Here is a 23,433-nt window from a genome sequence, read left to right as displayed (position 1 = left end):
TATGGTGGTTGTCACACTGCAAAAACACATTTATATGAAAACACCATATAAAAGTGAATTTTCCGTCCGATGACCCCTTGAAGAAAAACAAATTACTAATAGTACTCTTCTAAAAATTAATTCATGTATTCATACATTTAACAATTTTATTGGGGTGCTCTGTTTGCTCGAGCCCCTGCCCTTTTTCAAAATTAATCAAAAGTGCCCTTCTCAACAAATATCAATGATAATATTGTGGTCAATAAAACAAAATGCATTTGATTATATAATTAACATGACCATGTATACAACACTAAAGTAGCCTAAATTCACGTTTATTTTTACGTTTCTGTCAGTCTGAAGTGTCGTTGCCATAACGTGTTGCGTCACTTGCATGTGACTGTCTTGCTTCAGACTTGACTGAAGAGGTCAGTCTCCGTTTTCGAGGGTCGGTTATGTGTTTTATAATGTAAATGCGCTGGTGTAAACGTATAGGTATTATACAGTCTGCTCGGGAACCAATGCTCTCGACCCAAATATGGTTCTTTCAGTGAGTAACTTATATGGCTTGACGGCAATAAAATAGCTTTTTTCAATAATAAAAGGTAGTGTGTCGATTCAATTAAAAATCAACATATCACAATCACATATTTTAAAATATTACATAATTCATTGAAGCCTGTTTGTCATGTATAATACACCGACCAATCGTCATCTGGCACAACAAGTTCAAATTTCATTGGACAATGTGAAGTGGAGCGGTAATTTTCCCGTCATTCATAAATCGTTTGAAAATTACATGGACAGACGAATTTACATTTATGAAGCGATCTGAATCTGCGTCGTTGAAACAATGGATGTTAATTGACTACAAAGCACTGCACAAAACCATTTAGTATTCAAGTCACTTGTTTTTTGTCTTTGTATATTGATACACCGTTTACTATGCAGTAAACATAATTATGCTAGCATAGATAATTATGCAGCAATAGTATAATAGTACAGTACTACTGGTCAAAGTCTCTTATGCGCATCAAGCCTGCATTTATTTGATCAAAAAGACTTTTAATATACTTTTAAAAAAATCTTTGATTTATTATCAATGTTGGAAACAGTTTTTTTAGCGCAATTTTCCACCGGACAAATTGCGCTTGTTAACTCATGATTTCTGTTCTGTGCGTCTGTGCGCACCAATCTTGCACTTCTATCTACTCCTCAACCAGACCACCTAGAGACTTCGGGTTTTCGGCATTATGTTAAGGAAGGTCTAATCTCGGGAACGCACAAAAAAAATCCAGGAAAAGATTTACTATCTCTTAGTGTTGTGATCCCATGAGGTGAGAAAATTGCGCTAAAACACTCACTGAGTTTTTATTACTTGTTTTAATTGAACCTGATACTTTTTTTTTAGGATTCATTGATGAATAAAAAGTTAAATAGAACAACTTTAAATTAAAATAGAAATTCTTTTATAAGTCTTTACTGTCACTTTTTTTCTTCAATTTAGCACATCCTTGCTGAATACAAGTATTAATTTCTTAAAAAATAAATAAATAAATAAATAAAGAGAGAAAATTACTGACCCCAAACTTTTGAACGGTAGTGTAGGCCTATATTGGTGCAAAATATTTCTATTATAAGATGCTGTTCTTTTTTTAACTAAGAATCCTGAAAGTATCAAAGGTTATAAGTATATTATAATAGAAAACAATTATTTAAAATTGTAGTAATATTTCACAATATTACTGTTTTTTTTCTGTATTTTAGATCAAAGAAATGCAGCCTTGATGAGCATAAAAGGCTTCTTTCAAAAACATAAAAAACAGTTGTTCAAACTTTTGGCCAGTAGGCTATTTTTATATATACATACATATATAATATGTGCCCCTTTTTTACATTTAAGCCCCTGTCCCTGAGGAACTCTCTGCACGTCCCTGAATATGACACGCAGAAAGCATGATAATACGCTTCAAAACAGAGCGGCACAAAACGCGGATGGCGTGTAAAACTTGATTAGTGCTTGTCTATTTCTTTTGGTCCATGACTACCCCTTGTGCCGTAGGCCTATAAAAGAGCGCAATAATCGCGGTTGTCTGAAACAATCGCGGTTAGATCAAATAATCGCGATCAGACGGTTATTTAATTATCGCGACAGGCTTAGCTTTGACTACATATTATTCTGCTCAAACCAAAGGACAAACTCTGCATGCAAAACTAAACATTCACTATTGTATACAACAAAGGGCTATGTATAATCCTTGCCATTTTCTAGGATGAATTGCTGCCCAGACACATTGTTTAACACAGTTGTAGGCTCGGTTGTTGAATAGGCAGTGACGCCTAAACTTGACGCTTAGAAGCTAGTTTATTAGACAAAGATTACCTCGGTATGTTGGATTTACCACTATAGGTAGCAATTATATTGTCACTCTTATCTTGTCAAAACATCTGAACAAAAATTTCAGTTTGAGCCCTGCAGTGCAAGTGAGATGCGGGAATTCAGTGTATTATATAAGATCCAGGTTGACTTGTTAGAACTGGTACAGTTTGACATGTTTTTGTTTCTTTGCAGGTGATGCATTGAGCTGAGATAGAATCCCAAATTACTCGTTTTCCATTGGGCCATAAAAATACAACAAACTTGGTGGATAGGAATGCTTCCAAAAATAACTCTTCAAAACATCTTAAATGTATACTTTTCCCAAGTGAATGTTACATTGCTCAACAAGGATGGTGTTTTATTCTTAATAGTAGGCTAGTTGTAAAAGTTGAACAGCTGTTTTCCACCATAATTATTGGCTACCAGTAGGGTTAGTTAAAAGGAACTGGCATGTAAACTTTTTTTTTTTTTTCTACATAACAAAACTAGTGAGGAACTTGTTAGATCGCTTTTGTGATTTTGTGCAAAGGTTTTTGTTCTTCTGTTATATATTTGGGTATCAAAAAAAAAAAAAATTCCCTGACCATGTTTTAAAAAGCCACATGCTTGAGTGGAAGATGATATTATAAGACATTAGGGTGTGGTGTATAAAAAAGTAATTTCAGGTCCACTAGTGTCTGCTATTGGTCAACAAAAAGATGTTTAAATATTTTCGCACCTGAGGAAACTTTTCATAGTCCCTAAAACGAATGGTGGAAGTACCCGCTTTTTGCTGTGTTCGCAGCGCAGGAACCAGGAACTAAATTAGCTCCAACTTCAGAGTAGTGTCTAACTCGGCACAATAGGAACTACCAGTGACTTGTAAGTGTAAGCTGATTGGCCGAATGCACGCGAACAGCACATGCCATTTAAAAAAAAAAAAAGAAGCAGTGTACACACCCAGTTTATAGCCTATACATTTACTTCTACGAACATGGAAAACCGTGATCGATGGACCTCTCAACCTTTACACTAAGGAGAAAATCCAACGTGACTTCCAAGGTGACCATGATTATTTCTGCTCAGCTAGCGACATTGGGCATCAAACACATGGCAAACGCTAATACTTTTTCAAATACTGTTTACTTTCTTTGTATAACAGTTCTGTCAAGTAATAGCAGTTCTGTCTAATAACGTATTAGACAGGACTGGTAAACAGATCATAAACTAATAAAGACGGAGAAAGGGAGCACTATGTGCTCAGGCTCTGGCGTTCTCAGCGCCGTCAAAATAAATGTCAGCCGCGCCGTCAAAATAAGTCACAACAACGAACGCGGTTTACGTCACTTCAGAGATCCTACTGCCGGTGTGAATGCAACCAGGAAAATGGCTCTAGGGGAACCACCTTAGTGGCTAGTTCCTATAACTAAGTTCCTATAACTACCTGGTGCGAAAGTCCCTAATGTTGCTATGTTGGACTAATCATTGCATGTTATTGTACTTAATTACTTAGTTCATTTTTTTTTTATATAAAGTTGCGTCTGTACATATTAAAGTTGGCATGACATGGAAATTGAGACCAACTTCCGCATTTTAATGAATTGAGTTAAACCACGTATAAATGGGTTAAATTTTGATTTTATGACTATGAAAAATTTATTTAGGTAAGAAATTATTTTATGCACTTAACCATAACATTTTTGTATTGTGTAGGCCTATATTCACAATGTTTTGCATTCTTGTGTAATTCCGTCATGGTTTTTGCTTTAAATTACACTAAATCCAGTTTCAGTTCCCCTTGATGTGTGAATTGGTTGACTGAGCGTGTTTGTCTACAGCATTGCAGTGTCTATCATAATGTCATCTTTTGTCGTGTGGGAGTGCTCTTTATGTTTTTCAGAGCAGGTGGTGTGCTTTGAAGGACCAGTTAAGAGTGGCTCTGAGTATTTTAACGGCCCCGTTTTCTTTGCCTCAGTTTAAGGCCTTATTCTAATTAGTGTCTCTCTTTTCTCTAATTTACAACAGTTCTTTCTGAATTGTTTTTAAGAGTCTGGCTTTAATTATAAGGGGTGTTGGTTGGGGAATTGCGAAAGCTCAGTGCAAGGCCTGTTGGGTTGCAGTTAAGTTGAGCAACATGAGCTATTAGGAAATTCCTGTGTCCTATTCAGCTGGTCTTCTGACAGTGGCCATTTCGTTTCGAGGAGGGAAATAGTTAAACTCTTCTAAAAGAAAACTCTCATGTTAAGGAACTGAACTTTTTTTGACCTACTGAACCCCTTGTGTTTTTCTTCATGCATCCTAAATGACGACTGAGCGCTTTAAAGCTGAATGATTGGAAACAATTAACATGCCCTGCAAACTCTGGGTTCAGAGGGATTATATGGCATTGGGAAATGTTTGCAGATGGGATATGAATATTTCAGAGATAATGTGAAACAACTGACTTTGTAAATTCCCATTGAGACCTTCTTGGACGTACTTCTAGGTAAACGATCTTGTGGCACTGATCAGGGCAACAGTTTTATGGTTGCTGTTGTGTTGAGGTTTTCACACTGCGCCTGGAAACTACACAGAAATGATGCTGGCTTTGAGGGTTTAGTTATATTTATTTGACAGGAGCTGCTGCTGCTGCTTATGTTACAGGCTGTGGCACAGGCATAACTGTGATTCCTTTTGAGTGGAGCATTCACCCTACATAAACTTAAAGGATACTTGTACTCAGTCAAAACTCAATTTGCATGAATGTATACTTTGCATGATCAAAAGTCTGGACAAACTTGTGATTCAGTCAATCCAGCCTCACCAGTACACAGCCTTAGACAAATATTGCCAGTGGACCATACTGAACTGCTTTAGGATGTGACTTGGATAGGGTGGACAGACAGGGGATAGCAAATAGCAGGCATGCATAGTTACAGGACAGTCATGTCAGCATACAAGGGTTAGATGGGTGAAGTGTCGATTTTTCTTCAGAAAAATTAATTAGTTTCAGAAAAATGGTAAAATACTACACTGCAAACCCTAATTTAATTTGGGGTAAAAGTTTTGCTCTTAACTCGATATATTTGAGTAAGCTAACTCATGCATTTAACTTAAAATGATCATGTTATCTCAACTTAAATATTTTTAGTAGAGGAAACACAACTAGCTAATTCAGTAAATGCTGACTTGCTAATTGGCAACACAATGCTTTGACTAGCATTAGCATATCATTGCAATTGCTGAAGTAAAGCAATATAGAACACTCAACATATACCTCTTCTCAAACCAAGCTCATGCTCCATTCGTCACCATGATGGTAACCCCCACAAAAAAACCCAACATTGCAGAAACTCTTCTAAATTAGCATAGCAAAACATTAAACACCACTAAATATCCCACTTAACATTAATATTGCACACAAAAAAACGTACAGCACTTTATTTGATCATCTTTACTCTCCCTTGCAAGTGGGAATCCCAGGTCAGATGTTTTAGACTTTTTGTACTTTTTGAAAGAGTTCAGACAAGTCCCTTTTCTGTTTTGATGTCAGTACACACATTTACAAAACATAGCCAATGCAGTTGGTTTGTTGAGGTGGGAATTGAATGGCTTGATTTACCTGCACAGAGCATTGAACTAAACACCTTAGGGATAAAGCTGAATGCCAGCATGACTGCCCCATATCAATGCCTGACATTAATGTTATTGAGCTGAATGGAGCCAAATCCCATTCCAACTTCTAGTGCAAAATAGCCATTAATAGAACATAGGCATGCAAAAATGCATTGTGATTTTATTTATTATGCATATTTGGAGAATATACTTCGAAACTACTTTTTACGCATGTCTTGGGATAAATTTTTTATTGTTAGTTATTTTTATGACCCTGCATGATGTTATTGGTCAGTACGTTTTGCCACATTATATGCAAATCTGTTATGCATATTTAATAGTCTACTAAGCATCTGTTTGCAGACTTGATATTATCCTTTTTCTATTGGATCAATAATAAATGTGCCTGGAATTTCTTGTATGAAATTCAGTCGTTGAGACATTTGTATAGCCTGATGTATTTTGTTAATATTCGACTGTAGTGCAAACCCAACTCTCCAGTTACAATTAGTATTCAGCTTATTTGTGCAAATAAATATGAATCGTTCTAAAACAATCAATCATGACTTGGTTTCAGATTTCCCTAACTTTAATATCAATGCTTATTATTTTATATAAGATGTTTGATGAACAAGTACCTTCATACTTTTGAAAATCTTCAAAGGAGTGTTGGCGTAGACCCTAAAGTTTCTTTATTCAAACCACATAAGGAGTGAACGGTAAACTGGACAGTTGCTGAGTTACCCAGTAACCATTGCACTCTCTATGAGAGTATGACCCTGTAGTAAAAATGTACCGCTCTTTGCTTTGGATTAGAAGTGTCTCTTAAATGACTCATCTCTCATTCTTTGCATTATGGGACTGGACTCAAATGGGTTAAAAAAAACATGACCTCTTGTCACATGACCCATGCCATAGTCCAGATCTTCTGTTTGAATAAATAAAGCAGTGCCCTTGCTGTGTGTTTGAAGAAAAGGCTTAAGAGCACCCCTGGCCCGGCCAATAGACCCAGAATCACAAGCTCAGTGGTGTGCAATCCTGCATTAAGAAAAACTTTTTTCTTTCTTTCTTTTCAAAGCAATGTGGTGTTGCAAATGCAATCGGTTATAGTGTTTGTCTTGCATACTGCACTATATCCTTCCACATCTCCCAAGTATGGATCTCCTCCTCCTCTACTATCTCCTCTCCTCCATTTGCACCCCATCCAGAGGTCTAATCTGTCCTGTGGTTAATGTTTAGATGCAGTCCAAAGGGTTCACATCTGCTGTTAGCGATGTGCAATACAATGGCCCAACGGTTCATCAGCAGAGCAAGACTGCTTCCCTCCTAGGTTAATCGCATGCTAACCTCTTCTACAAAAGGCTCATGTTGCCGTTGATGCCTTGTTGTTCCTCCTCCTCTTGTCATGCTAATGCACTATTTACACATGCAAAAAATGGACCCATTGTGCCAAGGTGTCTGCGGCACAGGAGGAAGTGCTGTGTGTATGTGTATCTGTGAAAGTGTGTCCGAGTCCATCTCTGGTTTGAGTAATAAGTGTGAAGTGCCCCTCCCACGCTGGATTGAGGAAAGGCATGTGGGAACGGAGAGCGGTTGAATTGAATTGGGGGAAGGGCTCATTAATTTCCACTGCCATCCGTTTATACGTCATGCTTGAATAGTTTGGCATATGGGTTTAATTCGTTGATTTAAAGGGATGGTTCACCCAAAAATGAAAATTGTCATCATTTGCTCTCCCTCACGTCGCCAACCAATCTTCGAAACACAAATTTAAATTTAACCTCCGTTGACAGTCCAGGTAACCAAAATTTAAGAGAGTTTATTTTATTTTTAAAAAGTATTGTGAAGAGATATAATTGCTTAATATGATGAACAGATTTAATTTATACTTTTATTTACTGTTTTGAAAATATCTGTTTTGTGTTTTGAATATTAACCTCATGGATTTGGAGTAAATGATGATAGTTTTCACTTTTGGGTGAACTATCCCTTTAAATTCAAGCAATATCCCCACTAGGGGGAAACTTTAACAATTCCCGTGGAATTTTAGTGACCTGTCCAGAGTCGTTATGGACTTGAATAGCATTTATAAACATTTCTGCAGATCTCAGTGGGGAAAAACCGCATGTCCTATCGCTGTTGTTTTTATATATTTGACTTTAAAAGCTCCAGGAAGGCAGCGGACCGAATACCATACGCGCCTCTGCGTCGTCTCCTGCTCCAATGTCAAAGCTGGCAAAAAGAAAACACACTTATTTAGACATTCCCCCTTTTGAAGCTGCACATCTGGTGGCTATTGTAATGACAGTTAACATAACATTTAGGATGAGTAATAATTATTCGTGACATTTGTTTACAAGCAAAAGCAATTCGTGTTTGTGGTTTTTCTCTGCCTCACGGTAAACAATCTTCTTTTGAAGGGAATTAAAAGGCCGTCCGGCAGTCGGAACAGGTTTGTGACTCTGGTTCCTGAATTTCAAAAGAAAACCGCAGAGCTTCACAGACTAATCATTCCACTTTTGCCAAGGCTATTCTCCTGAGTGGAATGTCATCATATCAAATGACAGCGCTTGCTTTTTTTTTTTAATGGCCTCATTTTATGCTGTCACTTCATAAGCAAACGTTTGATCCTCTCTTTTGCAGGTGATGCCTTCCCAGGTGCCTCGAGCCCATTCCTTAGCGGATACGTCAGCGCCTCAGGCGCTCACGGGTCGTCGGATCCGGCCTTCCGAGCTCCCAACCAAGCCAGCCTGCAAATGGCCCAACTCTGGGCCTCTCACCCTCATGAAGGTAAGAATCACTGCATGGTTTTTGTGCCGCAAAAGGAAGGTAGAAACGTCAAAGCATGTCACTGCTTAAAGCGAAGCGGGACCTGCATTTGCGCACGGCGTCTTGAGCGTATTGGGTTTAACGATTAGGTTTGTTGGCAGATCAGTGAACTCAGACAAAGGCTGTAGTCAGAGGTCTGGGTGACAGGCAGGGACGGGTGGATGGGCTAATGGAAAAAACACACCCTCTATGATACAACCCACAGGGACTAGCCGGCTTTATATTTTAAGTTAATGGAAATCGACTTCGTATTGGGAATACGAGCATGTGGTGTGGACTGTGCTTAACCAGATAAAGGTGCAGTATTTTTTTTTGGATAAGTGAGTGTGTGGCCGGTTAAGGCTGTCGGCTGGTGATGTGTAACATGCAGTCATCTCTCTCTCTCTCTCTCTCTCTCTCTCTCTCTCTCTCTCTCTCTCTCTCTCTCTCTCTCTCTCTCTCTCTCTCTCTCTCTCGAAGTCAATAAACTAGATTTGCGTGAATGGTGTGCAACGACTGTAGAAAAGACAATAAAAAATCAATTTCATCCCTGCAGTCCTAATGTAGAATAGTCCACATCTGACAGCCACTCTGCTGCAATGTAATTGTAACCAATTCCTTTCTTGAAATAGCTGGTGTCAGTCAATAGTCAATATCCAAGAGCTTTGACAGAGCTTAAGACCGATATTAGTGCTGCTGTCCTTTGTATAACAGTACTATGTATATTATAGCGTTATGTAACTAAGTTTTCTAGCAAGCTTATAAGGTCTCAAAAATAAGATTTAAAAATGTATTTATTTTCCAGTGATGCTGAATTTTCTGCGGCCATTACTCCAGTCTTGGCCTCAGTCCATAGAAGCTGGAATGGTGTTAAGAAAGGAAAGAAAAAAAAAACTTTTGTAACATAAATGTCTTTACTAACACTTTTGATCAATTGAATGCATCCTTGCCGAATAAAAGTATTAATTTCTTAAAAAAAAAAAAAAGTGGTGGTGTACATTTTTGAAACATTAAATTTAGGTTTATAAATGGCAATAAAATCTGTAACTATACAAGTATAATGCAACTCTGTGACACCGATGGCATATGATGATTAATGTTTTTTTCCAATCCATTTTAACCAATGCTTCTAAGGCTATCACAAATCATTCCTGCAGTTTTAATAAAACCTCATCTATACCTATTGTCTCCATCCAAGTAAAAAAAAAATACACTAAAAACAATATCTTATCTTAAACAATATCTTAAAAACATAAAAAATAAAGCAGCGTGGTAGTTTGTGCATGCCTGACTGAATGAATAAATCAACTTTTATTTATTTATTCATTCATCCACCTCAAGCAAAGTTTTATGCACATTTGGGAATTTATTCATATCTCGCTTTTATCCTGCATTTCCTGAAATTCACACACAAATATGTGGATGAAAACCTGGCTTATATTAGCTGGCTAGATAACTTTACCTTATATATAATATAACGAAATATTATTTCAGTTTGCACAAGACCTGAATGTGATCAACCACTGTAAGCTTTAGTGTCAATGGAGTAATAGTTCAACAGGGCCAATGACTGTTACGTCAGCTGGCTTAAAAGTCAGCCATACTTGTTGAGCCTTGAAGACTTTTGAGATTCTGTTATTTTTGCCCTGCAGTTGCATTACACATTTCCTTCATATTCTCTCTTCCTCATCTTGGAGTATAAAGTCAAGACCTTATCTGTGCTGTATCTTCAAACTTGCATGTTCAAACAAGATGATTCATTCGGCACTGAAGCCGTTCCAGCCCCTGCCATTTTGAGAAGATGGAGATTTCAGCTTTCAAAATGGTTCACGTGTATGCCAAACAATCGAAAGAAAAGCAACGCTAGCTCTGTAAAAGGGCGTGGGCGGATTATTAACAAGGTTTGTTGAAGGGCCTTGTACCCATAGGCCTTTGTTTCAAGTCCCCGCAGAGAAAGTACAGATGAATTGTCTAAAACCTTGGCACAGATCATAACAAGCCTGCCTCGCTCTGCCTGTGTAGAAATGCGATGAATAGCTGACATTGAAGTGTACTCTGTCTCTGCAGCCTGTGAAAATATTTGAACATGCCTGTTTATTCTGAAGGGTGCACCTGGCTCTTATTAACTGAAGGAAGTCGAAGTAGCAGCTGTGGAATTTGGCTATTTTTGCACGAAATGTGTGAAACAATCAAGCATGCCGCACTCGCCCCACTGTGGATTGCAAATACTCCATAATCAGAGGGAAAAACCACTGCCTTGCTGTCAGTTTATCTTTGAAGTTCAATTAATAAACATGAATTGCAGCGAACTGTGAAATGTTACAGTTTGTTTGACGTGGGGCTTGTATATGCACTGGGTCTTTGCGCGATAACCCCTTGAGCGATGGTTAACTTTAAAATACACAATCTCTCTATACGCTGAGATTTGAGGATGAGGCGTTCCACAACACTTGTGTGGATCAGGCGAGCGCAGATGACGGTTTGAACCAGTTTATATTAGGCAAGAATCAGTATCCCTGGAATGTGTCCTCCCTGGTCTTAATTCACGGGCCGCTGTGGCTTCGCAGCTGCAATTTATTTCTTTTTTTTTATTTCTTTTTTTTGTGCGAGCATGTGTCTGTGGATGTTATCTGCAGCAGTTTGTAATCAGATGCGTGGCCCTTGAGGTCTGCTCACCTTTGGACTGTGCAGGAGATGATGGTGGCTGCAGGGCGGCGCTCTGTGATTGATAGAGCGTCCATGCCTGTTGCTCCTGTCACACGTTGGGCTCGGCTCAGAAAGGAATGCCCCTCTTTGACTGATGATGGATTTGCGGGCGCAGGTAGCGCTTTGATGTTCTGCTGTGCTTCCTGTGGCGTCCCTGGGGTCCAGATGACGGTTTTGAATGCTGATGTGTTTGTGAAATTGGAGATGTATAATAAATATAATAAAAAGAGGGAGAGTGGAGGCAGATGTATGTTGACAGAAATTCTGGTAGGTGCCTCCTTCTGGTGCACATAAATGGGTTTGTTGAAGTTGGTGCAGCTTCCTCTGACCTTTTGCAGGCCCTCTGTGTCTAAATACAGGTCTTGAACCACATCCCCTCCTTCAAAGCCTTTTCCATGACTTTTATATAGTCTGAACCTCAGGGAACAGTTTTTCTTTTTTTATGTCAGCAAGGGTATGTCGTAGCATCTTTGCTTTTGAATGTTAATGGCCTGCTTTTTTGACTGTTCCTTTTCTGAGCTTTTTACACGTAACCTTCCACTGTCCTTCGTCATAGATCCCTAAAGAATGAGCTAGGTTAAATGGTTCCTGTGCTCCAGATACGCGCACACACACACACACACACACACACACCCACCCACCCACCCACCTCTTTCCCCTTTACAGTCACACTAAACCAAATGTAATGGGAAAATGGCATTTTCTCTTTCTGGTTTTCATTTCATTTGATTTTATTTATTTTAAGTATTTTAGGATGTTCCCTTATCTACATTAAATCCCATAACTGTGGAAAACCTGGAAATATTATGAACTTTTAAAATTGACTGGAAACATCATGGAAATTAATAGTCTTAAATTCAAAATTCATGCATGGGGAAAAAAACAAACATGATTATTATTATTATAGTTTGCGCTATTTGCGTTTAAATTGGCTTGATTATTTCTGTTTTGAACTGCTTGGGTAGAGTGCTGTAAACATTGTGTTTGTCCAAATGTTTATTAGTGAGAAAAAAACCCTGACAATTATAATAGTTAGGCTATGTTCCTTTTATTAAAAAAACTGCAGACCTTGCATACAAATGGATATAAAATGATTCTGAATGATTCTTTCCAGTAATCATGAACACATGGAAATGGCACTGAGAATTCATTGGTCAACATGTGGGAACCCTGTATCTAGCTTCGTGGTTTGTCAGGAAGTTTCTCTGCATCAAGCACGTTGTGTTGCAGAACTGTAGGAAATGGCAGTGGCAATCAAAACTAATTAGTCACCAGATATCATGTAGGTTGAGACTTTCTCTCGATTTCACATGAGAGAAACTGAGATTAACTGAGATTAGATGTGCAGTATATTGAGAGCGCCCCTGCCTCCACCACACCCCTCTCAAGGCATGCAGAAAAAAACAGAAATAAATGTGGCACTGCAGTTCTAGCCCTGTTGCTAAGAGTAGGACGCCTTCAATCATCTCTCGGTATGGTGTGGGAATGCAATCAGCGGCATAGCACTACCCGGTTACCTGAGATGTACTAAATAAAGTGACAGCCTTTGAACCACCGCTCTTCTTACTTGTAGTGCCATGAAGAATCACATTGTGTTCTTTAAAACAAGGTTGTATTTTTAGATGTTTTGTTTTTGGACTGTCGATAACACTTAATGTTCTCATGTTACCGTTATCACTAATTACAAAGACTTTGCTTTGACTGCGGGGCTGTGATTGTAGATAAGTGTTGAGTAACCCTGGTGTTTTATGTACAATGTTTGTCTCTGACTCTCAATTAAAATAAAACATGAATGCAGTTTTTCCATGTGAATGTAGTTTATTTAGACAGATAGACAGAAGAAGGGCTTTGCCACTCATGCAATGCATAAATAAACATCTCAACCATTGGCATTTTGGCAAACATGTGACTAGATAATATTACCACACTAGCTTTGTGGGCTGACTCAGCCCTTTATTTAGCATGCTGTTGACACTACTTGTTTTAAGCAGCACTGTCTAGTCTATCTCAGGAATTTAATCAATGGCATATGAGATCCACAGTTAGACCACGTAGAGGCTGAAGACACTGCTTCCTTTTTTTGAGACCGTTTCAATGTGCCCCCAATAAACCTTGCTTTAGAGCTCTGGTAACACTCATTGAAATGGTGCCGACCCTTTGACCCTGCCCCTCCAGGACACTGTATCTGCTATCGCTCTCTAAACATTGCTTTGGAGAACTGACTATTCCAGGCTCTTGCAAGTTAATCCATAATGGTTGATGTGACCTGATTTAAATGGCATTGACGGTAAGAACTAATCCATTACACCCAAGACACTCCTGCTGTTGTTCATAAACTCAACTTGTCAATATCCTAACACAGAGGAGACTGTTCGTTCAAATTTGAATGCCAAGAATGAACAGTTTGCTATGCATGGACAGCTGTGTTGTAAATATTCTCCCTTAATCTCTGTTTATTTGGACATTATTCCTAACCCTCTGCTTTCTGGTTGTCTTCAGTTGCATTCATTTGTTGTGAAATCATAAAAAGTGTTTCAGCAGCCGTGTGCCCCTGTAGTTTGGCCAATATAATGGCTGCTTGACCTCTCTCCAGCAAAGCCTCTCTGATTGTGTTGCAATTTTTGCCAAAGGGATGGGAGAAGTGCACATTCCAGCTTCAATTTGCTCAATTAATTTGCAGTAGAAGCCGCTCGTCTCGTTTCAGCAGTTCGCGTTTAGCGCGAACACATTGTTTACTTTGCATGGTTACTCATTTGTTCTTATGAGTCCTTCCAGCACCACCTGACCTCTTGCCAAACCGCCACGCCTGCATGACGTAGCTGCTAGTGTTCTGAGTAATTGCGTGCTTTAAGACGCAGCCATCCGAAAACAAACATTTCAGTTGCCTGTCCTCATGCAGAGTCGCTCTCGGATCAGCATGCACCGCGGGCCAGGGTGGTACGTGCCTGCCAAGCCGCTCCGTAAAAGCAGCAACAGGTCTTGAATGCACCTTGGGTCTTGCTGGTTTTAAATGCAAGCATACCCCACCCACAATCAAAGTCTCACAATGGAGGTTCAGAATGAAGGATTTGATCCACTCCCATTTGAATGTATCTTTTACAGCTAGGAATGATGAATGCACTTACATGATCCTCTGCTCCAGAGGATAATGCTGTAAATATTTCGTCCTCCCCTTTCAATGTCAAGCATTTCTATCTTTAGAGGGCAGTTTGTTCTTAGCTCTGACAACCCTTTTGTCTTTCATTAAAGTTTTTTTTAAAGGAGGGATAATGTTATGTGTCAGCACTATTTGTGTGCGCCTTTGTGATTTTGTTTATGGCTGTTTGTAGTGTTTGTGGTTATGAATGTGCATTTGTGCTGTTGGTGAAATCTTAGATGGAATTCATGACTTTGCATGTGTGAATGGCCGCTCCACGGTTACCAGATGTCAGATGTGAGAAATATTTCTCTCCATTTGCTTTGGGTGGTGGTAATAAGTCAATTTTATGATTGGATCGAGGTGAGCTGTTGCTCTGGCTATGAAGCAGATTCATGAACTGATAAGATAATAAATCGTCAAAACCATGTGTTTGTAAATGTGCATAATTTAATGACACAGGAAAAATTTTGTTCAGCTGGAGAAAGGTATTGTGGACCGATGTACAGTCAATGACTCAAGTGCCACTGTCATAAACTATTTTCAAAGGTTATAGTACTATCGTTCCTTCTACCTGAGGATGGCCAGATAGAGATGCTACATTAAATACTGGAAGCAGAACTGACGGTGTGGGCTACTGTCATATTCTCTTGAATAGTAAAACCCTGACATGTCCATACTCTCTCCTTTTTAGGTTTTTCTCACTTGCCAAGCAGTTTGTACCCCAGCCCTTACATTCCCCTGGGCCACCTTGAGCATCCACAGCTCAGCCAGCATGCACTCTTTGAGTCCCAAAAAGGTCTGTATACGCCTGTAAAATCATGTTTAACCATTATCTCTGTGATTTATGGGTGTGTGTGACAATCATCATAACATTTATGCCTAATGTTTGTAGATAAAGTGAATCTCTCTAAACTGTGCAGAAATAGCCAGGTCAGATTTCCCCCCAAAATTGAAGGGGGAATTGTGCAAAGAAAGTGAAGCCTATTATAGGACTCTTGATGAAGAAGAACAACAACAACAACAACAACAGTCGGTTAGGTCTTAAGTGAAAGTAAATGGTTAAAGAAATCGGATGTGTATCATTTATATTGGATCCGTGCATTAAGTCTTAAAGTGACAGCAACCGTAAATATCTGCTGTTGTCATTGTTAATCAACAAAACACCGCTTTATAAATTTAAGATAGCTTAATCTTTGTTAAAGTAAACACTATAATGTTCTTTTACTTTTAATTATTACTTTTCTTTACCTGAAATGAATACTACTGTTAGACCTTACTTTATTTGTAACTTTGTTATATTGTATTTATCTATGCTTTAGTGTATTTGTTCTTATTTTTTACTGACTGTTCATTTGCCTTTAATAATGTTTGAACTTTATTAGTTAGGCAAGTACTTTTTGCTGTGGTATCAGAGTACTTTAAGTGTGCTTTACATAATAAATGGAAAGCAAAGTTACCCTCAAATATTTTTTTTTCTTGCTGATCCGCAAAATTATCCGATCTGTGGCTTAAACGTAATATGATCAGTTGAACCACTATTTAGAACTAAAGTGTGTGAATGAGTGGTTTGATCGATTGCTAGCTATAATACTAGATGGGCTACTTGAAGCAATTGCTAAAATTGCATGGTTTAAAAAAAATAGCTCCATGTCTAAAGCCCTGTATAATTTACCTTTTTCTCAGTAAAATATTACCAAGTAAAACTTTAGACTTTATTCTGCCTCGGAGCTGAGGGAAAAGGGCAGCACTTTGTTTTTGTTAGCATTCACCAACTAGTACATGAACTTTTCAAGTCCTTTGATTTCTGTTCTGCTGTACTCGCAGATAGTGCCTTGTTTAGAGTGTTTTAACAAGTTAGTTTATGGTCCATATTTTTATATACTTTCTGCAGTTTAGGGCCTTTTAAGCAGTCTTATCTTTTACACCAGATATCCTAAGCTTTGTCAGGCTCACTCTTTCTACTTTGTTCTTATTCTTTCAGAGGGGTTTTACCTGCCAGGTTCAGTGCACTCCCAGTCTGCACTGGCCAGGAGCCCAGTGGCTCACATGCCCTGCTCCTTCTCCAGGGAAAAGGAGGCCCTACCTCCTCACAAAAGCTCTAAAGACTCAAGCAGGGATCTGGGAAAAGAGAAGCCCTGTAAGAGTGACCTAGGCCACTCCCTTCTAAGGAAGGAACGAGAAAGGCCAAAAGAGGAGTCACGGCCCCACAGCGTGGTGGACCTCACCTTGGATGTCAAGGCAGAAGATGAGCGCAGAGCAGGCAACTCAGAAAGGTCTACAAAGACTACGGAGCACGCTCGGCCTTTCTTTCACCAGCACTCTCCTGCTCTGAGCACCACGGACACTAAGCCCAAACAATCTCACCAGAGTTTACTTGGCAACTGCGGGACAAATAGTGGCACGCCAGCACGACACCTGAGTACGGAACAGGACAGGAGGGACAGAGACCGGGATGACGAAACCAGCCGGCCAGGGGGCCACCTTTCCACTGACAAGCAGAAAAGATGCGATTCAGTTGCTACATCATCTGGCACGCTGCATGTGTCGTATGCCAGTCCCTCTTCCCTGCAGCCGAACCCGTCCCATCTCCCGCCCAGGCTGGTGTCCTCTGGCACCTACCCTCCCCCTCACCACATGCCGCCCAACATGTACCCGCTCTACTCTACAGCAAAAGAGCCAGGAAAAGAACAGAGAGTGATAGCTCCTACTTATGTGCCTTCTGTCGAGGTTTACGATGAGCGAAAAGGGCCAATTCAAATTGCCTCCCAAGCTCGAGATAATAAAAATGACAAGAGCAGGGAGAGGGACTTGCACAGATCAGCCCTGCAGGTGGGGAATGAGAGAACACAAATGGACCATGGTCGGTCCTCCATTAGGAGTGAGTCGCCCCCTCATGGGGACGTCAAGAGAGACATTTTACGAGAGGAAGGCTCGATAATTAGGTCAAACGGTTTGGCCATGAAAAAGCCCTTGCATTTAGAAATGTGCACAAATAAATCTGGAAACAGCCCAGATGCCAGAGACTTAACCAACACTACATCTAAACACATAATTAAAACGGGACTCGAAACTGAATCCCGCAGCCAAGAGCGGGATAGGGTTCAAAGGTCTGCCCATCCGTTCTCTGGAATGGATCCAGGTACACTTCACTCGGAGCAGCATCCGTTGAAGGGCTTGGGTTCTGCTGAGCCCAAATGGAAGCCTTTCGAGATGGGCAATTATGCTACCAGTCACATCGCCACATTGGCAGCCCAACACACCCATGGCTCCCGAGGTGAGGAAGAGGGCAAGCGAATGTACCTAGATACTACTGGCTTGCACAGACCGGTAGGCAGCGGCAGAAGTCCTGAGGGCCACAGGGAGGTTTCAGCCATGCAAAGCCTCATAAAGTACAGTGGCAACTTTTCCAACGAGTCTGGCTCCAGGCACGGATCCGATAGCCATAGTCCATTTGGAGGACTGGGCAGCATGAAACTGGAGACTGGTTATCCCGGAGTGTCTAGAGTTCAGCACCTTCCACCCCAGCAGCCTGGAAAGCAGTTGAAGAAGGAGCCTGAGAGACCAGAGAGTGCTAAATCCTTTGGCAGAGACGGAAGCTCTTCTCAGGGTGAAGCTGAGGTTCGTCATCCCCCGGTGGGCATAGCGGTGGCTGTAGCCCGTCAGAGGGACAACAGCAGCAAGCACAGCTCTGTATCAGACAGGGACAGGCCAATTGGAGGATCCATCAAAGGTGCGTTGCCTCATATATCTTTGCATGCATTGTTCTTAAAGGTATAGTTCACCCAAGAATTAAAATTCATTTAAATTCACCCCCATGTTTTTCTAAATTTTAGAAGTCTTTTCTAATTCTGAACTTGCTTTCTTCTGTGGAACACAAAAGGATATATTTTGCAAAATGCCTTGTCATTTTCTGTCCATACAGTGAAAGTCAGTGGGGGTTCAGTGTTGTTTTGGGCACTATTGACTTTCAGTTTAACAGTTGCAAAACAGGCAAAAACAGTTGAGACATTGTTCAAAATGTCTTGTGTTCTGCAGAAAAAAGAACAACTAACCCTATAAGGTGTGTAAATTGTACATTTTTGGCCCCTGTTGGTATGCATTCACGCCTTTAATGGAATCGAAGAACAACACACTGTCTTATTTTCCGTTGTTATAGCCCATTTACATTGGCCTGCTCAGCAGCAAGGTTTCTCCCACTTTTGTTTTTGTTTCTTAAACAGCATGAGCTTTGCTATTGCTTTGGCCCACAGTGTTTCCTGTTAGCCTAGGGAGTGTGTTAAACCTTTCACTAAGACACCGCATGCCTGACTGCTTATAAACATAATTTACCAAGCTCTACTAAAGGTGGCAAACAAGCAGTGCATTCTAATATGACTTTAGTTTTGTTGCTTAGCAATCGAATCAGCTTCAGAAAGGGGCAGAAAGAGAGCTGGGGAGAAAGGCATTAATTTATGTCCTCTTGTGTGCAAGGAAATTGCTGTAATAACATTAGTCTACACTTTCTGAGTTTGAATTTACATTAAAAACAAGTGTTAGGGACAGAGCTTTGCTTGACTAATTTGCCCTCTTTTTGATGCAAACGGATAGCATGTCCGACAGGCTTTTGGTAACCTTGGAAACAGACTGAAACCTTTTCCCTGGAGCATGACAGAGATCTGTGTGCACTTTCGTCCCCCTCCTCTGTTTAAAAGAACGCAATCTCTTCTCAGCCACTGTCAGTACTGAAAGGTTCAATGCACTCCTAACTAAATCCCGCTCGGATAAGTTCTACGCGTTTATCTTTTACAGGGCTGTGTTGTTGAGGTATTTTGAACACAAACTTCAGAGGCTCTTTTAGTTTAGTTCGGTATGTGAAATACTGCTTGTTTTGTCTGATGATTCTCCAAATGGCTGCTACTCTATGAAGAGCAATTTGAACCATGGATGACGCCACAGTGGTGTTGAAACATTGATAAGTGATTGATGGGCCTCAATGGGTTCTTGTAAATGTGATATGTTACTCTGCATATGTTCTCGGTGTTTTTTCTTTTTCCTCTACACAGTCTGTCTGTAATCTCATAGATGTGTAAGACACTGAATATGACTGGTGCTGAGTGTTAGGACTGATAAACACCCTTAGAGTTTGGGCTATTTATGGAGAAGTGTATTTATAAAGAGAAAACGGTAACATTTTAAGTCTTGCCAGACTGGCAGACTACTAATGTTTGACTTTGTTTTTAGCCTAAGAAAGGTCAGAAATGTGTAAATTGGGATTAAACATCTGAAATGGTGAAAAATGTGATATTGGCAAACACTATGAAGTTAGCTCATTTATTAAAAACTGTTTGTCAACATCTGTAATTAGTGTAATGTCGTAACCTTGCAGGCCCAATCCACACAGTGGAAGAACAAGGAGACGAAAGGACGCGCCACCGTGACGAGCGCCTGCTGTCGGGACGTGTGGAGCGTGAGCAGGAGAAAGTATTAAGGTAAGATGAGTTTATAACCGCTGACATAAAGCACCATGTTTTTTGTAACTTGCAACTTGTAAAATTCTATGTACATATGTGTATATGTATATGTATATGTGTGTGTGTATATCCTCATCTGTCAGTCATCTCTCCTTACTCTCGTCGTGTGAAAAGTGAAATCTTACTCCTGCTGCACTGTACTGCGACTCTGCAGCTCGTGCTGTATGGAGCAGAGCAGATGCTTTCAATTTATAATGGTAGCGTTTGTTGTACAACTGAACTAAATGTTCTTTTTTTTTCTTTTTTATATATATATATATATATATATATATATATATATATATATATATATATATATATATATATATATATATATATATATATATATATATATATATACACAAAAACATTTAGCGACAATCCTGAAGTGTTTATGTGCCAAAATAGATGTTATCTTTGTTCAGGTAACTCTAAACGGATGTTAGAAGCCTGGATGAAAGTCTGCTAATTAAGGCACCCTTTTATTAAAATCATTCACCTTGTAGTAAGGACTAAGCATATCCATCCAGTGTGAAAGGATTCTTGTTTCTTTGATTCCACATACTGGCTAAACGGAGCAACATTTTACTTTCATTGGTCACACTCTCAGCGTGGTTTTCTTTAGAGTGGACAGATTTATGGCAACAGTTCTCGGCAGATATGAGCCTATTTTCAAAGTGTGGCTCTCATTTCGAGGACTAGAAAAAGTCAGTCTTCCCCACTGGGGAAATTGGTGCTTATAAAAGTGACTGGCTCTCTCAGCAGGATTCCGCCCTCAGTGCCTGTCCTTAAGTGTAAGGCAGAATAGAAGTCATAGACTGGGGAATTTGTGTCACAGTTGGGGCTAAATGGCCACCAGTCCTACTTTTGGCCTTAAATAAGCATGAATTTTGCAATGTCGAAGCATCTATGTCAAACATTTTTCTGGTCGTCAAATGCAGGCACCTGGATATTGGGCAGACTTTTAAAGAAATAGTTAAGCCAGAAGTGAAAATGATTTACCCACCCTCATATTGTTCCAAACCGTTTATTTAATTTATTTATTTTTGGAAGATTTTTGAGTTGGTCTTTGTTGGGAATAACTAACCAAATTCAAAATATTATATAATTTTGTTCTTCGTTCTGGTAGCATTACTACCATAACATTAAGGTTAAAACAAATTTTTTTTTTTTTTATGTCGGAGAATATTTAAATAGAAAATAGAAATAGAGGCTTTCCAATAAAAAAACAACTTTTGGCTAATATAAGAATATTTTATTAAAAATATAAGCATATTTTTTGTCAAGTGTTTAAGGAATACACAGCAAAGCTTTGCCCCAAAAATGCATGTTTTCCTTTTTTTTTAAAGCAAAGGCACATTTTTTTAATTACAGAATTTTTTATTGAGATTGAGACTTCAATGTGCAATTAGGAAATGCAAACTTACTGACATTGCCATTGATTGGTTAATCACTAATAAGTAAGTCACTTCATTCACAGAGAGAATAAAGAGTTGGCAGACTACACTCAGATGCATCCACCTATGGTGTCTGCTAGTGGACTGAACCCCAACCTGATGGTGACTGGTGGACCGAATCTGGCTGGTGCGGGCCGCTGGCCTGCTGACCCCGCCTCCCACCTGGCCTCCCACCCGTGGCTGCCCCGACCAGGAGCCCCCTCCATGTGGTTGTCTGGCTCTCCATATGGTACCCACATTTTTTTTTACGCCTATGGTTGTAGTGTAAGAATTATGTCATGTTACAACAAGCAATTGTTGCAAATGATCAAGGGTCATGCAGTCTGGAATGCTGCAGAACTGGGTTGTGAATGGGATTTGGACACCAAATTATTTCCTCGAGGCAGTCTGTTGACCCTGCCAGACGGCCCAAGCATTTTGTCTAGGCTGAGTGTTTTAGTCATTCTTAGAAATAGTCAGTCTCACTCCACAACTTCCATCCAAGAATAACAGCAAACAGCACTGTCAGTTAAATTCTCTGACGTTCGAGTTTCTGTCTAGACTTTACTTTTAAAACAAAAATGTCCTATAAGAAAATAGCTGTAGTTAAAGTGCTGTGCATTTTGGCAGGAATTCAACTAGGTCTGTGCTCCATGCACAGGGGTGAGATTATGCTGGGAATGGTGTTTCTCTTGGGGATTAACTCTTGAGTGTTCACAAAGCTGCCAGAATGCAAGTGCAAATGGACCATCAACTACAAATATGGTGAACCCAACCATTTCTTGTCGCTCTGTTGTTGAACAGGACTGGGTCCCCCTTCCCTTCATCAGACGCTGCCTCCAGGATATCCAACTGCCTTGACAGGTTCCATCCCCCCACCTTACCAGTTTGCCCGAGATCCACAGACCGGACAGGTGGTTGTTATTCAGACAGAGCATCTGCCACATTATGGTAGGCCCGTATATTCACCACAATTTCTGTGTTCATATTTTACCATCTTTCCATTAACACATAAAATAAAATGTGCATTTATAAAAGTGAGTGGTAGTGATATTCCTGACGTGTAGCAGAATAAATATACTTGATTCGTGATGCTCAAATATTCCTCTTGTTCTTTAAAAGCTGAGATGTTAGAACGAGGCCCCCCGCTGTGGTCGGCCATGTATCCGCCGGCAGGAAGCTCTCTGCAGCATGCCCATCAGCTCCAGCTCCTCTCCCACCAGCAGCTCCTGCGGCAACAGGAGCTTTACATGATCCAGCATCAGACCGCACAGGTCATGGAACTGCAGAGGAACGCACAGTTAGTGGTATGAGATTCTTTCTGTCAATGTCATTATATTCGTGGGAAGACACTCCTGTATTTTCCATTTTGTAGTCCTTGAGGTCTATTTGCACCAAATCTGAATGTTCAGCATGGAAAACAGGCATAAAACCAGATTTGAATTCAGATTTGATTTATTTATAATTTTTTTTCTGGTGCAGGAGAGATTAAATGCAAGTCACTCTAGGACTGATTTGGATGAAAAAACAGACAAGAGAGGAGCTGAAGGGGCCAAATCCAGTCTCTCGGGCATCCCCACTCAAGCCCTACACTCACGCAAGCCTCCCCCACGCTCTCCAACCCCCTCCACCTCGTATAGAAAAGCCCTGACGCCGCTGCCCGTCCCACCGTTGCCTTCACCTGTCACTGCACTGAAGTCTGAGGAGAGACCCAAAGTGGAGAAGTCCCTCCCTCAACAGCCCTACTCCCATCCATCATCTCCTGTCCCTCATTCAGTCAGCCCCGTTTCGGCATCGCCTCTCCCTACATCCCCCATCCAGACCAAAGAGGAATCTGTGGAAGTGCCTGAGAAAGAACCACTCAGTCTACTGAAGCAAACTTCTACTCCGTTCTCATCCATGTACCATGGTAAGTGGGAAGGT

General features: G+C 40.1%; 1 protein-coding gene across 6 annotated transcripts in view; it reads left to right on the top strand.

The window, feature by feature from the left end:
* tnrc18 (trinucleotide repeat containing 18) overlaps positions 1–23,433 on the top strand; it is a 65,367-nt gene that overhangs the window by 10,563 nt on the left and 31,371 nt on the right. For all 6 annotated transcript variants that reach the window (XM_079872037.1, XM_079872033.1, XM_079872036.1 and 3 more), the window contains exons 3-10: positions 8,576–8,722; positions 15,277–15,381; positions 16,567–18,315; positions 19,951–20,053; positions 21,555–21,760; positions 22,315–22,461; positions 22,633–22,817; positions 22,993–23,419. In XM_079872037.1, coding sequence (XP_079728163.1) covers positions 8,576–8,722; positions 15,277–15,381; positions 16,567–18,315; positions 19,951–20,053; positions 21,555–21,760; positions 22,315–22,461; positions 22,633–22,817; positions 22,993–23,419 — 3,069 coding nt within the window. The remainder of the gene's footprint in view (positions 1–8,575; positions 8,723–15,276; positions 15,382–16,566; positions 18,316–19,950; positions 20,054–21,554; positions 21,761–22,314; positions 22,462–22,632; positions 22,818–22,992; positions 23,420–23,433) is intronic.

The sequence above is a fragment of the Squalius cephalus genome (genome assembly GCF_949319135.1).
Source record: "Squalius cephalus genome assembly, chromosome: 1".
NCBI classification, from domain to species: domain Eukaryota; kingdom Metazoa; phylum Chordata; class Actinopteri; order Cypriniformes; family Leuciscidae; genus Squalius; species Squalius cephalus.
This window is presented reverse-complemented; position numbering and strand designations above follow the sequence as displayed.